The sequence below is a fragment of the Esox lucius genome, chromosome 24 (assembly GCF_011004845.1).
Source record: "Esox lucius isolate fEsoLuc1 chromosome 24, fEsoLuc1.pri, whole genome shotgun sequence".
Classification (NCBI taxonomy): Eukaryota; Metazoa; Chordata; class Actinopteri; order Esociformes; family Esocidae; genus Esox; species Esox lucius.
The window spans coordinates 13529561-13553460 of record NC_047592.1 but is presented as its reverse complement, the minus strand read 5'-3'; the positions used below and the strand labels follow the sequence as shown (position 1 = coordinate 13553460).

General features: G+C 44.7%; 2 protein-coding genes across 4 annotated transcripts; one reads left to right on the top strand and one right to left on the bottom strand.

The window, feature by feature from the left end:
• Positions 1–2436: 2436 nt before the first annotated feature.
• si:dkey-33c9.6 (breakpoint cluster region protein) lies at positions 2437–15046 on the bottom strand. Of its 3 annotated transcripts, XM_010905960.4 has the most exons (22): positions 14749–15041; positions 14538–14668; positions 14334–14438; positions 13118–13381; positions 12888–12995; positions 12726–12780; positions 12555–12607; positions 11188–11325; positions 10882–11003; positions 10503–10647; positions 10110–10241; positions 9874–9949; positions 9627–9722; positions 9420–9491; positions 9208–9305; positions 8977–9084; positions 8506–8672; positions 7738–7877; positions 6732–6866; positions 5260–5365; positions 3366–3507; positions 2437–2627 (listed from the first exon to the last, which is right to left on the bottom strand). In XM_010905960.4, exons 1-22 carry the CDS (start codon positions 14807–14809, stop codon positions 2526–2528), a joined length of 2556 nt encoding a protein of 851 aa, XP_010904262.1. In that variant the 5' UTR covers positions 14810–15041; the 3' UTR covers positions 2437–2525. The 3 variants fall into 3 exon arrangements, with proteins under 3 accessions (XP_010904262.1, XP_019898892.1, XP_019898893.1); XM_020043333.2 differs by having other exon boundaries at positions 9420–9722; positions 14749–15042; XM_020043334.2 differs by lacking the exons at positions 2437–2627; positions 3366–3507; positions 5260–5365 and having other exon boundaries at positions 6774–6888; positions 9420–9722; positions 14749–15046.
• Positions 15047–15762: 716 nt separating this feature from the next.
• Positions 15763–22191, top strand: LOC109615055. The gene is made up of 9 exons (XM_020043337.3): positions 15763–15920; positions 16295–16440; positions 16889–17277; positions 19224–19289; positions 19640–19723; positions 19854–20293; positions 20632–20835; positions 21189–21296; positions 22085–22191. Exons 1-9 carry the CDS (start codon positions 15799–15801, stop codon positions 22137–22139), a joined length of 1614 nt encoding a protein of 537 aa, XP_019898896.2. The 5' UTR covers positions 15763–15798; the 3' UTR covers positions 22140–22191.
• Positions 22192–23900: the final 1709 nt, after the last annotated feature.

Sequence of the window (23900 nt, the reverse complement as noted above, 5' to 3'; positions counted from 1 at the left end):
GGGACGCGGGGCTGAGGGGTGGTGGTGGGGGGGTGGGGGGGTGCGGGGCAGGAGGGAGACAGATGAAGGAGCTCCCATTCGTCAGGTGTCATGTTGTTGTGCTAGCCTCTGTGTGGGTGATTGGTCAGCCAATACTGTCATGTAGCCTGGGATTGAAAATAAAAGGAGGAAAAAAATGTAAGAGTCTGATGACTGATCAGCCATTAAGATGAACAGAGTGTGTGTCCGTGTGTGTTTGCAATCCAGGTCATAGGCTGATCAGATGTCCTCACGAAGAGAGTGAAAACTGACAAACTCTTACCCACAAGGTTTTCGGCAGACGGGGTATTCGGCCAACTAGGGCAAATGCAATTTCCGTTTCTTAATGGTTTTGGCATTACGGCTTTAGAGTTAGGCTGAGTCGCTAGGGCTTGGATATGTTTAGGGCAAAAAGGTTTGGTCATTATGGGTAACATTAAGTACACTTTATGGTAAGGGTTAGGTTCAGGGAACACAGATTGCTGGATCCCCACATTGATACAAATGTGTGTTTGTGTGTGTGAGTGAAAGAGGCAAGAGTGAATGCAAGGAGTAGAGTAAGAAAAAGGGTGAAAGAAAGATGATAGAGAGGGTGAGAGAAGGAGAGATGCACCTGTCAGCAGCCATCTTCCCAGTTGACCCCCTGACAACACTGAGTTTCATCTAAAAACTCCCTGGACACACACGCACAAATACTTCAACGCTCCTACTACCACAAGCACACACATTTGAATGCTGACACTCCCAACACCCATTTTAACACTACACACACATTTGGTTTTCTACCCTTGTGAGGACGAGAGACGTAACCCTGACTCAGAAATCCATGTTCCCTAGCCCTAAACCTAAACCTAACCCTTACCAGGACACTAACCTTAACCTCAATAACCTAATTTATATACCTAAACTTAACCTAGATATAATATCTAACCAGTAATGCCTAAATGTAACTGTTAATGCCTAAACCTTAATGTCTCCCCAATTTTAACACTGCTCAATTTTAAGTATTTCCCTAAACCTATCCTGAGATGGAAATCACATTTTCCTGACCTGTGGAAAAACCTTGAGCTAACCAATTGTTTTTAGTTTTTTTCTGTATACATAAACATGGATCACACACACACACACACACACACACTGAGGCTGTTTGTACGAGGGCTTAGCTGCTCTACGGAATGTGTAACAGTCCGTGTTATTCAGGGGTGCCACGTTTACTACCAGCCTGGGAGGGGAGCTTTCACCCGACATGAGGTCTACACCACAGCCAGAGCCAAAGTTCAACTAGACCTCCTGCTAACTCACTCCTCTCTTTCCAGACTCGCTCGCTCTCTCCTCTCCACCTGTCCTTGCTCACCCTTCTTCTTCCCCTATACGCTAACACACACGTGCGCGTGCGCGCACGCACGCACGCACGCACGCACACAAACACACTTCCACAAACAGGCACGAACCACACACAAGTACAGCTTCTGTTAACCTGAGAGGGAGAGGTCAATCCTCCTGATCCACTGCCTGCATGCTATCACTTGGGACGAACTGCGGCCCCGGCAACCCGACTCTCCCCAGATTAGGGCTAATCAAGCGTGCCTCAACTTTGGCCGACTCACCGCCACCCCATGCCCCCCCCCCCCCCCCCGCCACTCCCCTTTTTCAAACCCACCTTGTCTTCCACGCAAACCATACCCAGCCTCCTGTACAATAAAAAACGCTACGGCCCTGTCCGCGGTGCATGTGCCCCCTGCCCATAACCCGACGGTCACGGGTGGGGTTTCTGCCTGTTATTCAGACCGACAGCCTCTCCAGATTCCCTGTTCCATTGTACTCTGACGTGTTTGTAGTCGGCGAAGGGAACGTTGTTTTGGCATTTCCCAGAGTTATTGGAGCGGGGTGATTTACGACGCCGGGGGGCCATGAGGGAGCTCGAGGGGTTCCGCGTTTCTTTCTTTTCCAGGCGCGGTCTGGATGTTGTTATGGCAGTTATATACACACACACACACACACACACGCTGACGCACATCTGACACCATCCAGCGGGGCTTCCCGGGAACGTTCCGAGCCTGTCGTGAATACGTGTTGGAGGGAAGGAGATGGAGAAAAGTGTGGGGGTAGGTGGGATCAGGGATCTGAAGGCAGAAGGGGGAGAGAGGTAACGTAAGCCCGTCTTGCCCAGGTGGCAGGGTACAACAGCCTGGAAAAGACCCCCAGCTGTGGGGTGTGTGAACCCCGTCTAGTTGGAACTGAACCGTAACCAATGGGATTTTAAGCTGGGCCTGTGACCCCTGACCTATTTACAACATCTGCGCTGTGTGACCCCCCCGAACCCCAAATTGACTCTGTTCACACCCTTCAAGGCTGATCGCATTCTCACGACCTGCTACCTCCTAAAGTTAAGGAGAGGAGTTTCAGCCGGAAGCTTTACAAATAAATATTTTCTTTTATTAATCTTTACAGTGTTTACGGTTACAGATTCTCTCTACTGAATCTCTGTGGGATGAACTGGAACGGGTTCACAAGGCGGTGTCCTCTTCAGTGGTTTCGGCGTCGTGTGTTAACCAGGTCTGAGCTTCCGGCAGGTTCTCACACTGCAGATAGGAATACACAACCTGGACCTGGACACCCAAAAACAGAACCCCCCCCACTATATTACACACTAAGGCACACAGACACATTTATAACACACGCACTACGCACAGATACACAAAGTGGGCAGTTCACTAATGTTGCCTACACACACACCATACTACAGACAGGTGGAGAAGGGATGTTTTAACTACGTTCAGACATTGCACCATGGCCATCCAGCTAACGTACACAATACTCGCCAGTCTTATTGAAAATGTTCACATTTCTGTCATCAAGCAGATGTTATCCGGAGCATCCTAAACTAATAAAGTGGTTAGTTAAAGTCCTCAGACATTAAGGGGTGAGTTCGGGGTGGGTTTGTCAGGATTCAATAACACATTAAAGAATCCAAGGCCAGGTAAACATTAAAACGACGATTACACAACTGAATGGGTTTCCAAGAAGTTTTGGAAGTTCTGCATGTTCCATTTTATAGCACTTCCGCAATCACATCAACGTGGTCTGGATTATAACATTTTTGAAGCGATGAATCACTGTCAACAGGGGGGGGGGGGGGTTTACATAATAAGCTAATGACTGTAGTTCTGGATTGATATCCATGACGTAGTGGACAGAAACCATATATTCACATCACTCTTCAAGTCAGACTGTTGTAAAACGGAAGGATTAAAAAAAAGACGCAAAACAAAACCTTGACACTTAACGTAAAGCTACTATAACGATCTCTCCACAGAGGCCCAGTGTGTTGATATTCCATTACCAACCTGCACCACCACTTCCTGAGAGATATCCACTGGCGGGCTGTACTCTCCCTGAACAGCTGCCGAGGGGCGGAGCAGACTGGGACCAAAAACGGTGGCCAGGTTCATCAGAGACATCTTGTTCTCTTCCTGTCTCTCCGACACTCTGCAGAACAGGCGAGAGGATGAGGTCATGATTAAAGGTGACGTGTGAGATTATGATGTCAATTGGCAGAAATGAACATAAATATACAAGCAATATAGTAACAATAAGCAATATATTAAAAGGGTAATATTGTGTTGTGATAGAAAAGTAAATAATAATAAACATAGTCACTAGCAGAGGAAAACCTCTTACCTATAAAACAGAAACTTAAACTACATTCAATATTGAAACTTTAGTAGCTAATTTGAATAAATAATTGTTCAGAGCAGGGGTGTCTTTTATGAATAGCCCTGGATGTCAAATTATTTATTTATTTTATTTATTTATTTTCACAAAAAAAGTTAAATTAGACAATAGCCCCTGGTCTATTCATCTGTAATTCCGATCACGCATTAAAGGCCTCAAAAAACAATAGGATATCGTTGACTAAAAAACGCAAATGTTTTGGGTCCTCTGTGTGTCATTCAAGCATCGGGGGGTGGGGCTAATCCTGGAATGTATTGTGATCCTAGCAACGCCTCTGGTTAAGGGTACAGTTCAGGGGTCAAATAACCAAAAAGGCGGTTCTTACCAAATGTTTTTTATTTACTAAGTACACTATTAAAATACATTTCAACATGACATATTCTGACTGATCTTTTTAGATCACCACTTAATAACCATTTGTCTGTCTATGGACTTTTACATGGTTTGTGTTGATTGTGGTTTTGGTTTTACTTTGCAGTAAGTTTACTGTAAAAAATGTAAACAGTAAACATATAATTTAAATCAATGGTTGTGTGGGGACAAATATCTTCAAATAAAAGAAAGTTATCAGTGAAAGAGTAGTTGCATTATAAGTCTGATGGAGTTCACCACATACCACAAACCTGCAGAACTAGTAACAGTTTTTACCACACAGTGATGAGATAACATTAATAGAAGCATTGTATCTTTATAAATTGTAATTTTCTTTTTAAAAATCCCCTTAATTTCCCACCCTTTATATACACTCCCCAACATTCAGTTGTACATATGAATCTATCTCATTTCAGCAACTCCCAATCGGCTTGGTAGAGTTGGCAGTCGCTGAATTTCTTAATCCAAGGCATCCGGGCCAAGCCAATTAGATTTTTTCCCCACACAGATCTGTGCCTGTGAGGCCCGCAATTTCAACTAACAAATTAAATTGGCCAGGAAACACCGGCTGACGATGCCACCCCCCACCCGGGCAATGTCTGACCAGTATATACATGAACCCAAGGAACTTCCTGCTGCAAGAAAACCAGTGGATCAAACCTAGACTACCGTGGAGATATTATTATTGTGCCAGGGGAGTAGGGTCAGTTCTCTTTCTCCACTTTAAATGCTTGTAAACCTAAGGAACGCACTCTCAAAGTTTTCCTTGTCTCCTGCTCCGTTTAAACTTAGGAGGACATGAGGTGTTGGCCCACACCTCCAACTTGTACTCTTAAAATGTTCACCTGGCACAGCCAGATGAGGACTGTTCACCCCTGAGCCTGGTACCTCTCTAGGTTTCTTCCTAAATTTCGGCCCCTTTTAGGGAGTTTTTCCTAGTCACTATGCTTCAACATTGTTGTTGTTTGCTCCTTTGGGTTTCAGGCTGGGTGTTTCGTAAAAGCACTTTGTGACAAAAAAAAGGCTGACATCTTGGCAGTGGAAAAGAGGGACCGCTGTGCCACCTGAGAGCCCCAATAGTACCAGTGCTATTGCTAACATGTAAGTAGAGTACATATAAGAAGGATTAAGAACCGTTTGAGGTGGTGAAGGAGAAACAGGAAGGTGTTTTGGTTGACCCTTGGACAGCACTGGAGGAGAGACAACATGGACACATTCCTGGAGTTCAAGTCTGGAATGTCTAGCAGAGAGAAAAAAACACAGAAATAGTTGGAGGGTGTAATGTGTTTCTGTAATCCTGGTCTTTCAATATACAGTGGGGAGAACAAGTATTTGATACACTGCCGATTTTGCAGGTTTTCCCACTTACAAAGCATGTAGAAGTCTGTAATTTTTTATCATAGGTACTGTTCAACTGTGAGTGACGGAATCTAAAACAAAAATCCAGAAAATCACATTGTATGATTTTTAAGTAATTAATTTGCATTTTATTGCATGACATAAGTATTTGATACATCAGAAAAGCAGAACTTAATATTTGGTACAGAAACCTTTGTTTGCAATTACAGAGATCATATGTTTCCTGTAGTTCTTGACCAGGTTTGCACACACTGCAGCAGGGATTTTGGCCCACTCCTCCATACAGACCTTCTCCAGATCTTTCAGGTTTCGGGGCTGTCGCTGGGCAATATGGACTTTCAGCTCCCTCCAAAGATTTTCTATAGGGTTCAGGTCTGGAGACTGGCTAGGCCACTCCAAGACCTTTTGATGCTTCTTACGGAGCCACTCCTTAGTTGCCCTGGCTGTGTGTTTCGGGTCGTTGTCATGCTGGAAGACCCAGCCATGACCCATCTTCAATGCTCTTACTGAGGGAAGGAGGTTGTTGGCAAAGATCTTGCGATACATGGCCCCATCCATCCTCCCCTCAATACGGTGCAGTCTTCCTGTCCTCTTTGCAGACAATCATCCCCAAAGAATGATGATTCCACCTCCATGCTTCATGGTTGGGATGGTGTTCTTGGGGTTGTACTAATCCTTCTTCTTCCTCCAAACATGGCGAATGGAGTTTAGACCAAAAAGCTACATTTTTGTCTCATCAGACCACATGATCTTCTCCCATTCCTCTTCTGGATCATCCAGATGGTCATTGGCATAGGTGATCAAATACTTATGTCATGCAATAAAATGCTAATTCATTATTTAGAAATCATAGATTCCGTCTCTCACAGTTGAAGTGTACCTATGATAAAAATTACAGACCTCTACATGCTTTGTAAGTAGGAAAACCTGCAAAATCGGCAGTGTATCAAATACTTGTTCTCCCCATTGTATGTGTGGACCAGAAGTCCCCAAAATGGTGGTAAAACGTATCGATCCCCTCAAGGTTTTTTGGCCTGTCCCAAATAAGAATAAGGTAATTTCCTAAGGGGTAAGGTAAAACTTACATTCAGGGTTAGTGTTAGAATTGGGGTTATATTTATGTTAACCCATTACAGGTTGGGTGTAGGGTTAGGTGTTAGGTCTAGATTAAGTAATGGTTTGGGGTCAGGATCAGTTTTTCGGTTTTCAGAACGATAGAAAGAAAAACGTGTGTTTGTGAGACCTACCCAAAGCTTTAGCAAAGTTCTGAAATAGCTCTGTAGGTATAAGGGGTTCAGGTAGCTCTCTGAAGTAAAGCTTGAGTATTCCTGAGACAGCATTCACTTCCACACACCTCAGCTTAGACACTGCCTCACGCAAACCTGGGAAACGGAGAGAGAGGGCCTATTCACATTAACCAAAATGTAAAACAAAAAACTTCGGAAAATAAATTTTCACTTTTGACATTTTCTATTCACAGACATTGGCTTTGTGCTTTGCCCGTGGCAACATCTTTTCTTTATATTGATTTTAAAATCCCTAAGTAATTTCCTGGTTGCTAAAATGGCACAGTTCACACTTTAATTTAGAGAACAAGCACAGGCTATTGTAGGGGATGATTGTGCCATCTAAATGTCTTATATATATAGACACACAGAAACACACAGAGACACACAAACACAAACACATACACACACATACATATATATATATATATATATATATATATATATATATAAAACATCAGTAAACTGTTTTTACAGCTTGTGTAACCTGTCCACCAAAAGTAAAAGTTAGGGGAGAGTTGTTAAATGCAAACTGTAGTTGCAGTAATTCAACCTCCACAAGGTGCAAAAAGGGATTTTTAAATTTGACAGTCATAAAGAGAAGAGATGTCCTGACAGCTAAACTAACTAATACATTCATTTGAATGTAGTCCACCAAAATGCTAGCTAGCTACTGTTGCTTAATTAGCAACTAGCTAGCTAAAATCAGTCCTGAAGCAGCTGCCTCCTGCCATGACAAACTCCCATCAGCAAATGACTGTGGTCAAGAGGAGCTATTGGAGAGAAACCAAATCTGACAAAAAGACTGATATGTTTGTTAATGAACGTAGCTAAAAGTCTTGTTGATCTTAACTGTGATGGCATTATCATTAACAATGCTGGTTAAGGACACAGAGATGAAAGTGGCTGACGGTATACAATAGATGCCCACTGTGCGTGAGGATCATGACACAACATCTGCACGCACTGGTGTTAAAGGCTGTCTTGAGGTTGGTGATGTCGCTGGTGGCTGCAGATATCCTATAGATACCCACTTCTTTCAGGCCCCTCCTCTCCACCTCCTCTACACAGCAACGAACCAAGTGAGGCACCAGGACTCCCTCCTGTCTAGGAGATAAAACACACTGATTAGTGCCTTTCAAAAAAATATATCCTTAAAGAGAAATGAATAATAATGTATTTGTCTCCACAAACAATATGTGTTATGTGGTTCCCCTCAGATATTCAGTTCCTCTGTTAAATATAGTCAAGAAGCTTATGGTCAGTGGCTTTCCTTTCCTATCACTATAAACCACAGAACAGAAAATGAAAGTAGACTCCACGATTTGAGAATTGTGCTCTGAATAAGCCGTGATGAAGTTACTTTTGACCATCAAGCTTGTATCTATTGTGCCAAAATTGCACACGTGTACACACACTGATTAGTGCCTTTCAAAAAAAAAGGCTCCTTAAAAATAAATTCATAATAATGTCTTTGCCCTCCACAAAAAATGTGTTATGTGGTTCCCCTCAGATATTCGGTTCCTCTGTTAAATATAGTCAAGAAGCTAATGGTCAGTGGCTTTCCTTTCCTATCACTACCAACAACAGAACAGAAATGAAAGTAGTTTGAGAATTGTGCTCTGAATAAACCATGAGGATGTTACTTTTGACCATCAAGACTATTGAGCTGTATCTATTGCGCCAACATCAGTGCCTCTCTTAAAGCTCATTTGTAATGATTGACAGGACTCACTGTGCCACAACTTCAATGGGCATGCAGAAAATGGGCTGCTGTTGGATGGAGGCCAGACTGGGCGGGTCTAGAGGGTGAGGGGAGTACTTTAACGACAGAGTCACTTCCACCTGGCCTAAAACTAAGGTCTGTCTTTTCCATCGCTTCTGTAGGACAGCTGGGTCCAGCTAGAACACACACATAAACAGGCGAATAAACACATACTGTACACACGTGCACGCAAGCACTCACGCATGCAAACACAAAGCTTTGACTATAAAATGCTTTTGAATGTGATTTTGCCTCCACGGCTTAAGGCAATCCAACTAATGATTGTCTCCACAGCAATTATTTGGCCCAAAGGTCAAAAGGTGGATTTTTCCTTAGTAAAATGATAAAGCAGCGCTTAATAGCTGCAGAGAGTGGCTATACGTTTCTAAACCTGAGTAGTTTAACAGTTACAAGTTGTACACTACTGATCTCCAGAGTCACCTTCATGGTGGTTTTGCCGAGGAGCCTGTCATCACAGCCCACTCCCTCGGGCTGTAGCTCACACACCAGCCTGAGGTTCGTAGCCCCGTCCACCTGGAAAGAGAACTCCTACACCGAAAAAAGACAACACTCTTAATACAGCCTAACAGCTACTCGGGTGAAACAAGAAACAATAGTTGCCTGTCTTTTTTATTTTAATTTTAAAATGGCCGCCGGTAGAGGGAACCCCACCTGGTCCCAGTGAGGACAGACACCGATGACAGAGGAGTGGGTTTGGGCACGGCTCTCATAGAACTCGAAGCCATCCACCTCGACACAAACATACACGCCTGGGACAGACACACAGCACACGTCCCTGCATGCTTTAACTCCGCATTTGGGTTCAACACAGAATTTGCAGTATAGATATAGATCTAGATAGCGTAGATACTGGGTCAACTCACTTGCCGGATGCTGTAACCCACAGGCCGAGTGGACCACTACGCTCAGTCTCCCGCACAGACAACTGACACCTTCTAAAGGGAGATAGGAAAGATGTGTTACATAAAGCGCGAGGAGCTGTGATAAAGTGAACTGATGTAGGGGTAGGAAATGTGTGCGTGTGCGGTGCGAAGATAGATCTTCTTTTGTGTGACAGAGAGACTTTTCACCGGGTTGTAAGCTCTGTAGAGGTGGCTGTTGGGTCATTCTCAGTTTGACGCAAGAATTGGTCAGAGTGAGCAGATCTGGCGGAACCGTTTCTATGTCTGCAATATAAAACACACTTGAATGACAAACTGCGCGAGCCACTAGAACCCATGACCCCCCCTCCCTGATTCGCTTGCTTGCTCGCCCGCTGACTCATCCATTGACTCGTTCACTCACACAAACAGTCCTACATAATCCTCTCTGACTCACTGTCTCGGGTGAGTTTTTGGATGGCCTCCCGCCACTCCTCTAGTTCATAAAGAGACGACATTACCAGGGTGTGACTCTGAAAAAGAACCACATCAGTCCGGGATAGGGTCAGGTGTTAGAGAACATAGGACTCTGAACTTGTCGTGTTGCCACAAAGACAGAGATTCTTAAAATGTGCATGTGTGCATGCGTGTGCGCCCGTGCGCGCGTGTGCGGGCGCATGCGTGTGTGTGTACCTTGCCGCTGGGGCTGTGCAGCTCCAGGGGGAGAAGGGGAGATAATGTGAGGTACGACAGTTCAAGCTGCTCCATCTTCTTCCTGCTTCGCTCAATACAACGAGCCAGAATGCTCCTCTGTGAGCATAGCTTCTGTAGGACACACACACACAAACACTGTATTATAACTATCACTGTGGTGACCCCAAACATTATTCCCCTTTAAAATCCTAAACCCCTAACTTTTGTAACCCTGACCCCGATCCTTTAAGCACAACTTGTCTTTTTATTGTCTCATAGGGACAATAGAAATGTCCCCCACGAGGTTCCGCCGCCCTTTGCTTGAATTTTTGGTTCCCACCTCAGTGGTTAAACGTGTAACGGACACACACAACGCAGGCTGTAAACACCGACCGTGCTCTGTCGTTGTTCGTACATCCTGGCCCTGAGGGAGAGTATTCGGTGAGATGTCTCTGTGTTGTGATCCATCTCCGGTCCCCGGTTGAGTTTCAGCCCAGCCAGAGGGAGGTCCCAACAGAATCTGTACTGGGCCTGCTTCCTGAGAGGGGGACACACACATTGTATAGACACATATGTACAGTACACACACACACACACACACACACACACACACACACGCACACACACACACACACACACACACGCACACACACACACACACGCACGCACGCACGCACGCACGCACACGCATACAAATTAACCAAGGCATGCACACACAATTGGTGGATTTTTTGTGCGAAGACAGACTCCCATACATGGTCCTGTAACTCACCCTTGACCCCCCCCCTTCAGTTTGGTACAGAGCAGCAGGTCAGTGTAAAGGAAGAGGTGACGAAGGTTACGCGCACCATCACACATGTCCACCACGAAGCCGTCACGCATCAGCTGGCGTGGCTGCAACACACACACACACACACCCACACAAACGTATACTGCATCTTAATTTAGTTGTAGGTTATTTTCTTTAGAAAGGCTAGGTTTTGGTGTATTCGGGGATTTGGAAAAAGGGTCCTGAAGTGTATTCTGGGATTTGGAAAAAGGGTCCTGAAGTTGGACACGAGCCCTCTGCACCTCTCACCATGCCTCTGCTTAGGGTGACCTCTCGTTTGCACTGTGACCCCTCGTTGAGCCCGGACAGGAAACTCCGAGACAGCCTCAGGGCCTCCTGCAGCACGGCATGGTCCAGATGCTCCTCGGGAGTGTGCTTCAACAGATCCTTCATGAGACCAGGGAGGGAGGCACAGTGGAAAGAGAGAGGTTTATGTGAGGTAATGTGCACTTGGCAGCAATAGATAGGTAGGTAGGTAGATGGGTAGGTGGGTTGGTGGGTAGGTGGGTGGGTGGGTGGGTAGGTTGGTTGGTTGGTTGGTGGGTGGGTAGGTTGGTTGGTTGGTAGGTGGGTAGGTTGGTTGGTAGGTGGGTAGTTTGGTAAGTCGTGAGTAGGTTGGTTGGTAGGTGGGTAGGTTGGCAGGTAAGTTGGGTGGTAGGTGGGTGGGTTGGTTGGTTGGTTGGTTGGTGGGTGGGTAGGTTGGTTGGTAGGTGGGTAGTTTGGTAAGTCGTGAGTAGGTTGGTTGGTAGGTGGGTAGGTTGGCAGGTAAGTTGGGTGGTAGGTGGGTCGGTTGGTTGGAAGGTGGGTAGGTTGGTAGGTAGGTAGGTAAATAGGTAGGTGGGATGGTTGGTTGGTAGGTGGGTAGGTTGGTTGGTAGGTAGGTAGGTAAATAGGTAGGTGGGATGGTTGGTTGGTAGGTAGGTGGGTAGGTTGGTTGGTAGGTGGGTAGGTTGGTTGGTAGGTGGGTAGTTTGGTAAGTCGGTGAGTAGGTTGGTTGGTAGGTGGGTAGGTAAATAGGTAGGTGGGTAGGTTGGTTGGTAGGTGGGTCGGTTGGTAGGTAGGTGGGTAGGTACGTAGGTAAATAGGTAGATGGGTAGGTTGGTTGGTAGGTAGGTAGATTTGCAGGTAGGTTGGTTGGTAGGTGGGTAGTTTGGCAGGTAGGTAGGTCGGTTGGTAGGTGGATAGGTTGGTGGGTTGGTTGGTAGGTGGGTAGGTTGGAAGGTAGGTTGGGTGGGTAGTTTGGCAAGTCTGTGAGTAGGTTGGTGGGTTGGTAGGTGGGTAGATTGGCAGGTGGGTAGGTTGGTTGGTAGGTGGGTAGGTAGGTGGGTAGTTTGGTAAGTCGTGAGTAGGTTGATTGGTAGGTGGGTAGGTTGGTTGGTAGGTGGGTAGGTCTGTGGGTAGGTTGGTTGGTAGGTGGGTAGGTCTGTGGGTAGGTTGGTAGGTGGGTAGGTATGTGGGTAGGTGGGAAGGTTGGTAAGTTGGTGAGTAGGTTGGTTGGTAGGTGGATAGGTTGGTGGGTAGGTTGGTAGGTAGGTTTGTTGGTAGGTGGGTAGGTCTCTGGGTAGGTCTTAAGGTAGGTTGGTAAGTCTGTGGGTATTTATTAGAGACCCTCTTACATGCAGCACCAGAGTAGTCTTCGTGACCCTGTCCAGAGGTTTGTACAGGAGAGCTGAAGGATAGTAATAAGACATCCAGCAGGTAAAGTAGAGGCTTTGGCAAAGCCATCCAATTAATTCATTGAATGAATAGACTGCCAATCAATTAATTACAGATGAAAGACATCTTACCCTCAAAGGTGTATTTAGTCTTGGATGTGTCTGATCCATTACAAGACATCATACTCTGATAATCGAAGAAGGGAGAGTGTGAGAAACATTTGCACAGGGAATGGCAGAGAGAAATCTGTTGCAACACACACGTTTCCGTAATCAGCTGTTTCTCTCTCACACCTCTGCCAGTGTTCTGAAGCGTTGGTCAGCCTGAGTACACCTCCTCACGATCTCCACAGCATTCGCATAATTATCAATAAAGCCACGGTACACCCCCAGCTGGCTTACCTGTGGGTGAGAATAGGTGCAAAAAGAATCACTCGACTGCCCTGACAAAGTAGCCAGTAAATGAACGGACGCCATGTTTGGCAGCATGTGAGGAAAGTAAAGAGCAAGAAGTGGTAACTCCCAATCTTAAGGAATAGGTCTCCAACATTTAGCTGTAAGCCCTTAAGTTCTGCCTCTCTCCCCTCCTCCTGCTCCAGATTCTGTTCTGGCCCTGGTCCCGAGTCAGACTCCAGGTCGGTCTGTGGCCCCATGCGCTCCCTAAGGCGGGTGTAGAAGTCTCTATGGAGATCCCTGAGCTCAGGCACCTGGTAGAACACAGTCTGGACGTGCTGGCTGGACAGAACCGGCTTGGACGTCCCCGCTGACGCCTTCAGGGCTTTCATGGGCTGGGGGACGAGGGCAGGAACACAGACGGCCCAAGAGTGGGTGAGAAAGAAATGTGAGAAACAGAAAGAAGAACAGAAAGTTGAATGTATTTTAATCCGGCATGTTGCACATTTTTCACACATTGGTTACTGTACCATACACAGGCCAGCAGAGTAATAACTTTTATAACACCCACAATTCACACTCTCTGGAAACCCCTCAAAACCGTTCACCACACGGAACTAGTTAGTATGTTCAACTGTCATAGCTGCCGAAGTGTATTATCTGGGTATTTATCTAATTGTACTTGTTGTGGACACAAAAGCAGAAGCGTATAGTGTATTCTGACCACATTCTGTCATGGGGAGAAGATTGAGGCGAAGATACACAAAATAAGAAATGTCCCTCATTATTGCAACTCCAATACGTTGCTTGTTACTCTACTTTGGTTAAATTCAAATACAAACACACACCCATTTCCTTTGGCCCCTGTTAACTACATGCAAGCATAGGAATAGGAATAAAAATAGCTATCCTCCTATGAAAGTATGTGGAGCTATTATCATATAATAGACCAAGACTAAATCTTGCATTTGTTTTAGATCATCATGGGGAAATGAACAGGTGAAGATTACGGAAGAGGGCATTGTTTTTCATATTGTCATCAAACCCAGGACAAAAGAGAGAAGCTGTCCTCTTAGCAGAGAATTACAGAAGTGTTGTGGCAACAGGAGGAAGCAGCTAGCCACCAGACACCAGAGCTGATATGAAAAGTCTGTGGCAATAGTAATTGCAGAAAAATACTGTAAGGCATATAAATGCATGTGTATGGACACTGGCCAACCAATAAACATGTAGAAGGTTTCTTAGCTCTGGGTGTTTAAGAGAGACAAAGAAATGTCATTTAGTGAACATTTAGTGTGTGTGTGTGTGTGTTTGCGCATATCTGTGAATATTGCCAAGTCTAATTACCATTAACAGTGTCTCCAGCTCATTGAGATATATCTTCTCACTGTCCAGGATGGTTCTCAGGACCATTAACCTCCTGTCCAACATTGCCTCCTGTGTACATAGAACCTGAGAGACAGCGAAAAGAAGACCTGTTTCAGTGCGTGCACGCGTGGGAGGGTGCGTGTCTGTACAACTGTTGAGTGGCGCACCTGTGCACAAACTCACCGGGGTTTCCGGCAGATCTATGCTGTGGGTCTGGAGCCGCGAGAGGAAGAATGTCTCTGTCCCTTCTTGGAACACCTCTGGAAACACGTCCTCTTCCAGCAGACCAGGCCCTGGCTCACCTACGCCCCCCACTAAAATACAGTAGAAACACATCGTTCGTACACACACGCAGACGCACGAGAGCACACTAATGTAAGCCAGGCAAATTTACCTGGGATTTGTTGTGTCTCCAGGTAATCCACTGCATCGGTGTAAACCTCCATTTCTCTCATGTAGTTTATATTACAGTCTCAGATCAAATATCTGGGTGACTTGATGTGAAAGTGCGTCCCTCTAAACAGTAGAAATTAAGAGAACACGCCCGACGAAAGAGTTACACTTCCTGTTTCGACGATGAGGCAAAAATCAGAAAGTTACAGTGGACTGCGTAAATACCACCCCTTCCTTTCAGTATTTTTGTTGCAACCACAGGATGAGGTATTTCGGTTCGCTGTGTTAGCTGAACACGTTACCGGCGGCAGTACCTAGGACAGCGCACACAGGAAGCTAACAGCACGTAGACTGCACATCGCAGTAGAGAGAGTATGTGCCAAAAACGCTTCCTGGAGAGTCTGATATTTTGGTTTATGGGTTTTATATTTTTGTGAGATAATTAAAATGTGTCGAATACAAAACGTTCTCTGAAATCTATTGTTACCATTGAAACATACAAGGTGATATAACATTCACATAAAACATATGTGATGTTATAGACATGATTTCATTTGTATTTTTACTTAAAAAATGCTTGATTGTGTAATTCATTAAATGTGGATTGTGAATGTCATTAATATTTGAACAAGTTTAGAGGCAATTCAATAATAAAAAATACATTCTTTTTGAAAGTTATAATTTCAACATTAACCACTGCAAATGTAATATCATGTTAATACAATTGACATGCTGGGATTTCGAATGTGCATGTTTACAATATAATGTCGTAGTATAAAAACACAGGTTAGTAATGTTCATTCCCTTAGTGCGGTGCTTTACTTATGCAACAGGGCCATCTAGTGTTCAAATGTTTTTCATCTGGTAATTCTCATTAGACTACAAGTCAGGTAACATTTGCCTCGAAGTTTGCTTATGACACCACATAGCACCGGTTTTTCAAATTCTAGAATGCCTGGTTTTCAAACCGAAAAACAACACTCCACGTTCTATTGTATAGATTTGTAAATCCGGTTTCTTTTTCTTTATCTTTCGAGATAAGGGGAAGAGAATGACGGATAAATCAAAATGCACAACCATATATATGTCTCGGGAGTTGAGACGCGCCAGCGAGAAGTCTCTATCTACAGGGTGTCAAGAGACACGGTTTCCAGAGTATACATCAGCTCTCCGGTAAGGTCCAATAACATTAAGACAAGCAGCTATATAGCTGACATGATAAAACGCTTATTCGTGGTAGGCCTGTAGGATGATGCCTGATGTATCCTTGACTATTTAACCTTTATTTAAAATCAAGCTGGTCTCTTTCACAGTTGAGTACTGAGGTCTATATATAAAAAACAATGAAACACAGGAATTGAACCATGCATTAAGAACACCAATCACAGTTCACAGTAACATTGTTTAGACATTTCAAATGCTTTACAGGCACCGATGTTTCTGTCGTAAAAAAAGGTGCATGTTTAAGTAAAAGAGATATTGGTGTGGACATTCTTGAACGATTCTTTTTGGAAATGTTTTTTTTTCCTGGTGTATTTATATTTCAGAGTTAATAATACACATTCGCACCACTGGAGTTTGGGAATTCGCCGCTCATTCGCTTCCACGGACCTACTCGCCAATGCTCACCCGCAGTCCGCACACAGCACGCTTTCCTTAAACAGCCTGGAGGGGGTTCTTTCGCTACACTCAGGTATGGACCAACCACTCAGCCCTTGACATTGTGTGATTGGTTTGTGACCAGTACATCCCCAACACGTACAGACGCGCTTTGTCTAAAGACGCTGTGGAAAGTGAACGAAACAATGCTCTCCATTCATTCAAACTACACTGAGCATAATATTGTGAAAGGACGTGTGGTGGGGATACGTGACAATTAGAATTGCCAGATATTATTGACAGTCAACCGCACAACCTCCACACAAAAAAAAAATCTGCCCAATGCTGTTTTCTGTACAACCTTTCTGGAGATTACATGAAATGCTTGACAAGAACAAACCCCTAGCGTTCTACAGTATGAGTATTCGGATATCATTTTAGATCAAGGTGTGAAAATCCCCTCAACAACCAGCAGTCCCCTGAACAACCCCTGCTGGTCCATAAAACCTGCCTTTGAATTTCCCTGTCTACTGCTCTGTCAGACTCCAAGGTGGAGATCCAGCCCACCGACGACGCCGCCCTGAGCCCCTGGAGCTCCCGCGGCAGCCGGCTTTCCTTGGATGACATAACGCTGTCCGCCGGCGGGGAGGGGACGGGCAGCGACCGGAAAAGATGCGCAGATTCCCGGGACAATTGTGTGGATGCGAAGGGCAGCTGCATTGAGACCCCATGCCTTGAGGATGACGAGGACTCAGGGTCCCTCCAGTACGAGGAGGAGGATGAGGAAGAGGAGGGAGGGGGGGAGGAGGATGATGAAGAGGAAGAAGAGGAGGAAGAGGCAAGTGGAGTGGTGTTAATGCCCGAAGCACGTAAAAAGAACAAACACGATGTGGAGAGGACTTCCACTAAGAGCCCATCCAAGTACCTACAGGTTAGACATATAAAGACAGACAGTTAAGGTCAAGTACCTACAGGTTAGACATATAAAGACAGACAGTTAAGGTCAAGTACCTACAGGTTAGACATATAAAGACAGACAGTTAAGGTCAAGTACCTACAGGTTAGACATATAAAGACAGACAGTTAAGGTCAAGTACCTACAGATAAGACATATAAAACAGACAGTTAAGGTCAAGTACCTACAGGTTAGACATATAAAGACAGACAGTTAAGGTCAAGTACCCACAGGTTAGACATATAAAGACAGACAGTTAAGGTCAAGTACCTACAGGTTAGACATATAAAGACAGACAGTTAAGGTCAAGTACCTACAGGTTAGACATATAAAGACAGACAGTTAAGGTCAAGTACCTACAGGTTAGACATATAAAGACAGACAGTTAAGGTCAAGTACCTACAGATAAGACATATAAAGACAGACAGTTAAGGTCAAGTACCTACAGGTTAGACATATAAAGACAGACAGTTAAGGTCAAGTACCTACAGGTTAGACATATAAAGACAGACAGTTAAGGTCAAGTACCTACAGGTTAGACATATAAAGACAGACAGTTAAGGTCAAGTACCCACAGGTTAGACATATAAAGACAGACAGTTAAGGTCAAGTACCTACAGGTTAGACATATAAAGACAGACAGTTAAGGTCAAGTACCTACAGGTTAGACATATAAAGACAGAAAGTTAAGGTCAAGTACCCACAGATTAGACATATAAAGACAGACAGTTAAGGTCAAGTACCTACAGGTTAGACATATAAAGACAGACAGTTAAGGTCAAGTACCTACAGATAAGACATATAAAGACAGACAGTTAAGGTCAAGTACCTACAGGTTAGACATATAAAGACAGACAGTTAAGGTCAAGTACCTACAGGTTAGACATATAAAGACAGACAGTTAAGGTCAAGTACCTACAGGTTAGACATATAAAGACAGACAGTTAAGGTCAAGTACCTACAGGTTAGACATATAAAGACAGACAGTTAAGGTCAAGTACCTACAGGTTAGACATATAAAGACAGAAAGTTAAGGTCAAGTACCTACAGGTAAGACATATAAAGACAGACAGTTAAGGTCAAGTACCTACAGGTTAGACATATAAAGACAGACAGTTAAGGTCAAGTACCTACAGATAAGACATATAAAGACAGACAGTTAAGGTCAAGTACCTACAGGTTAGACATATAAAGACAGACAGTTAAGGTCAAGTACCTACAGGTTAGACATATAAAGACAGACAGTTAAGGTCAAGTACCTACAGATAAGACATATAAAGACAGACAGTTAAGGTCAAGTACCTACAGGTTAGACATATAAAGACAGACAGTTAAGGTCAAGTACCTACAGGTTAGACATATAAAGACAGACAGTTAAGATCAAGTACCTACAGGTAAGACATATAAAGACAGACAGTTAAGGTCAAGTACCTACAGGTTAGACATATTCGGACAGACGGTGAAGGTCAAGTACCTACAGGTTAGACATATTCGGACAGACGGTGAAGGTCAAGTACCTACAGGTTAGACATATTAGGACAGACGGTGAAGGTCAAGTACCTACATGTTAGACATATTCGGACAGACGGTGAAGGTCAGCCAAAGGGTATGAAGGGTTTCACTCCTGGTTTCATGCATGTGTGTTTTTACCTCCTGGTTTCATTCAGCTGTTTTTACCTTCTCGTTTCTTGCTGCTGTGTTTTTACCCATGTAACAGCTACAGGAAACTGAAAGCTGTGGTTAAGTTTGCCCCTATATGAGGCCCAGGATGGTCACTGTCGCTGGCACATTGCAGAATGGATTGATGTGTCTCGTCTGTACGTCCAAGTTTCACTTGGTGTTGTCTAATCTGCATTGTGGTAAACTCCAGACTTGTTTGTTTCTGACAGCGTTGGCATTTTCTTTGGCTTTTGTCCCTGCAGGAGTTCCATAGCTTACCTAAGAGTCTAGTTCCCTCCGAGATCACCCACTGTCTTTATGAACTAGAGGTGAGTGACAGAGACACAGTAACCAGGTTTTTATTTTAAATGTTTCCCCACCTCGAAGATTTCAGTTTGTTTTTCAATTGAATTGTTCACATTATAGGTCACATTAAAAGTGGAAAAAAGTTCTGACATGATTTATCTTTGTCTCATTCTTTTACATCACAAAAACCTTGCATTTCAACCGGGGTGTGTAGACTTTTTATACCCCCTGTACATAGAACGAAGAAAGTTAGCGAAAATCAACCGCCTAAGTTGTATCAAGTGTCAGGCACAAGGAACAGCAACAAAGAGAAACTGGAAAAGACCTTGATGCCTAATGTGGGGTTTGACCTTCTTCCTTCCTGTTGTCGTAGGAGGAGTGCAGAGGCGTGGAGAGAGAGAGTGAGAGTGTCAAGTGGAAGATGGAGCTGATACATGGCAGTGTACTGACAGTCCAGGTGAAAGACGGAGGGATGAAGGGACACCATGAGGAGTGTGAAGGAGGATAAGCGTTCTCATGCCTGCAGAGTAATTCTAAGAGGAAAGCATTTTTTCGACCAGGTCTTCACCACTCAGTGTTATTTTCAGGAAACACTGCGGACTCTTCTGATACGCCTGGTGGAAGCCCAGAGCAGTCGGGCCTTTGACCCCACCCCGAAACCAACTAACCACCGCTTCCCTTCCACCAGCCACCACCGCCACCCTCAGTCCCACGGCCACACATCCCACGCTCCCACCTACTGGCTCGCCCAAACTCATTCCCCGGCCCCCTCCACGACCCCGGCTGCCCGCGCTGAGCTGTCCCAGGAGAGCCGGGCGCATTCCCGGTGCGACCATCACCGCTGCCTGGCCGTGGCCCGCCGGCCGTCTGAGACCTGCCTGACCGAGGCCGCCGCCGCCGGGACCACCGCCCCATGCCACTGCTGCCCAAAGGCCACCAGCCCTGGAACCGTCACCATGGACACGCCCAGCTGCGCCCAGCGAGGCAAGGAGAGGGCAGCGGCACTTCATGCCATTTCAGAGCTGAGGTACTGGCAGGACAGATGAAGGCTGGACGGTCAGGGCGATAACACGCCCGTGTTAGTGCATACACTGGTTTTCGTTACATTGGGACTCGGCAACGCCTCGCAACATGTTGAACCATTGAAAGATTCCTTTTAGGCTTGGTATCAGTAGGAGCTCTTTGCGGCGACTGCTTTATGAAAGGGTTTTAGAACCGTGTGCTCACTTCAGAACGTTCAAGTGAGCTGGTTGGAACGTAGCACGTAGCATCAAAGGGGTCCAACATCTCCAGACCTCTGAGCAATTGTGTTGCGGAGGTTTTGTCACGCAGGACTATCTAACCCGTTACTTTGGAACCCCGCAGGACGGACGTGGAGCGACTGCGCGTTGCACACGAGGAGGGTCGCCAGGAGCTCCAGGAGACCCTGGAGGTGATGAGGGCCCTGCAGAAGGACATGGGGACCCTGGTGTCCCAGTGTCAGAAGGACAAGCAGGAGGGACAGAAGTGGAATAACCCTATGGCAAAGCTGGAGGCTATCAGAAAGCAGTCCAAGAGCATCAGTGAGATGTGAGTGGGGGGGGGGGGGGGGGGTGAGGTGAAGGGAGATGGGCGGGGAAATAAAACAGGAAAAGAGAAGCCCCAAGGGAAGGAAGAACAGGAGTGGATCATTGGGCAGTCATTTTGAGTTGAGCCTGTATGGTTTGCAAGCAGTATGGCTTTCCTGACCACTAGAAGGACCCCACAACATTTCCTTAGTCTTATTGATGTTGTAATCAAATATGGTAATTACTTGACATGACAGTGAAAACTAAAGGTGTGTTTGGCAAAGAAAAAGATGAATGAGGAAATATGTACATTATGGTCCCCAAAACGCCCTCACGAGTATTGTAAAAACAAGCGTGTGTACATCTGTGTGTCAGGACTCGGCAGGCTGTCGCTGTGTTTGGAAAAGTGGGGCTTCATGTGGACGGGAAAGGAGCTGTCACACCTCAGGTCCACTCTGACTCCACCAAGCTGAAACCCAACAGGTAGGATCCTGTAAGGATAGTCAAACAAGGAACATTCAATCTTGTGGAGACATTCGCTCATTCTCCATGTAGTAAAATATTAGTTTGGCATAGGGGCTAAGTTTCCTGTATCCATCCTACAGTGAGATGTTTGTTTTGAGATATAAGTCTCATCTTGAGTAAATGTAATGTCCATATGTTCAATTGGAATCAACTCTGGAGACTAAGTTCAGAACTTTCCACTTTTTGGTCCGCCATGGCAATATGTTTCGGGTCGCTGACCTTGTTCTGTGTTGAAGCACATTCCGATGATTTTGGAGGTATTTGTTAATATTTCTGCTGCCACTGTCAGCAATTCCATGAGGGCAACTGAGCATTTACAGTGACAGCCATATGCAAGTCGTGACATCTCCTTTGTGGCTTGTAACTTGCCCACCGTATTTTTTAGGCTAACTTGTGGTTTGCACCTTGCAGTGTAACTATTGTAATTCTACTTGTAAAGTTTTCTGAGGATAGTAGTGGCTGATACATCAATGCTTACCTACTGGAGAATGTTCTTGATCTGTTGGATAGTTTTATTATTTTAACTCTTTTTAATGATTCAAATTATGGTTTTTGGTAAACCTAAGGTTTTGGCTTTGTTTCTGATTGACTACATTTCTGTTTCTCGCAATTTTTCTGCTGCTTTATCCCAATGATTTGCCACTAAATATGTCTCTACCTGTGTCTTTCTCTGTCTCTTTCTGCCTCTCCCTGTCTCTCTTTCTGTTTCGCTGTCTCTCTCTCTGTTTCTCTCTGTGTGTATCCAGCTCTCTACTGGGCCAGCACTGCACATCCAATGATGGAGAGATCAGTGAAGAATGAGAAACAGTCTTATCTAAAACAAAAAAACTGAAATAAAACATGTATCTGCACATATACTGTTCTTTCCTTTTCCTAATCTTTTGACAATCCTAGGTTCTCACAAATGCCAAATACAGAAACACATTCACTTCCTGGTTCAAATTTGTAAAAATTAAATAAAAGGGAAACTGTTCTGTTTACCATGGATTAGTCAAAGCCAGTTCCAATTCTTGTTTTCCACTTTTATCAGGGACTGGCTGGGACACCAGGTGGAAACAATTTATTATCAAGTAGAAAATAAATATATGAATAGTCTGGACCTCATAAGATAAGATCTGAATACCACTGTCCTACTTTATCCCACAGTAATATTTCACAGTTAGGTTTTATTGGTTTCTAATCATATATACAGTCATTCATGTACTGAACGCTGTATGGATTGACATCTACAGTAGCCATTAAAACACACTACTGCTGCACACAGACAGACACACACACATGCACATGCACGCCCAGATACACACACACAGGCACTCGCACGCCCAGATACACACACACAGGCACACACACATGCACATGCACGCCCAGATACACACACACAGGCACACACATGCACATGCACGCCCAGATACACACACACACACACACACACGATCATATAAATACAAAATGATCACTAGCACTACTAACAGCCAGCTCAAGGCTATACAGGTAACTGCTGTAATTAAAAACACATGAGGCACAGATACAAGACAGTGTATACCTGGCATCAACAGAAATACGTTGTCTTGAATTAAGTGCTGCTAAAATGCATACATTTGTATAAAATAAACTACCTCTAAAATATTGTCAATTAGCAAACACTTATCCAGAGCACCTGTCTTAAATTAGCTAGGTTAGAGAACCATATATCACAGTTATTGCATGCAAACCCCTTTAATAAAACAGCTTTGAGCAAAGTCAGTGCTTGCAAGAAAGTACATGCTGGATGTGAACATTCAATGGTTACAAAAGGTTTTCTCATGCAGACACATCTAAAGAACAATATGTGTTCAACATAATAGATTGGAGTGGCATTCTGTATTTAGGTATGGTATTCTTGTTACTGTTTTGCCATTTGAATTACAGAATGTTGGTATTTTCCAAAGAGCAAATTGAGTTTTAACCTGAATACCAAACCAAGGTCAATACATGGGATTAGCAATGAAAAGTTGAAGCATTTGCTCAGCAGTCCCTTCTACCACGGTCATCCAGTGACTAGCCTGACGTTAGGGTGCCACCACGACCTGCTGGGTGACCACGGTAACCGTCTGGGGTCTTGACATGGCCTGCCTCTTTACTTCACGGGCCATCTGACACCAGGTCAGTGTGTAGCAGCAAAGCACACACCCAACGTCAGCGCAGAGTGAACCCTGAGGAAAGCCAGAGAGAGACGAGGATCACGACGGGGGAACCGGACTCAACAGGAAAGGAGAAAAGAATGGGAGGAGAGAAAAGGGATGGATTTCTAATAAGTGCAGCTGAGCTGTCTTGGAGAAATACTGGTCAGACTTGGGCAGAAACTTTTCAACTCATTCTCTGTTTCTGCAGTAGCTAGCTAGCTAACTGAAGGCACATTGCAGTTAGTGTTGTAGGCTGGTTAGCTTCTTTAAGAGATTCATATAGCTAGCCGCTGTAACAGGTTTTGTTTGGGACAACGGCCATCTAGGGACATAGGCGCCGATTTATGTTTTCCTCCGTGGGTGCTCATAGGCGCATATATATATATATATACACACCTAT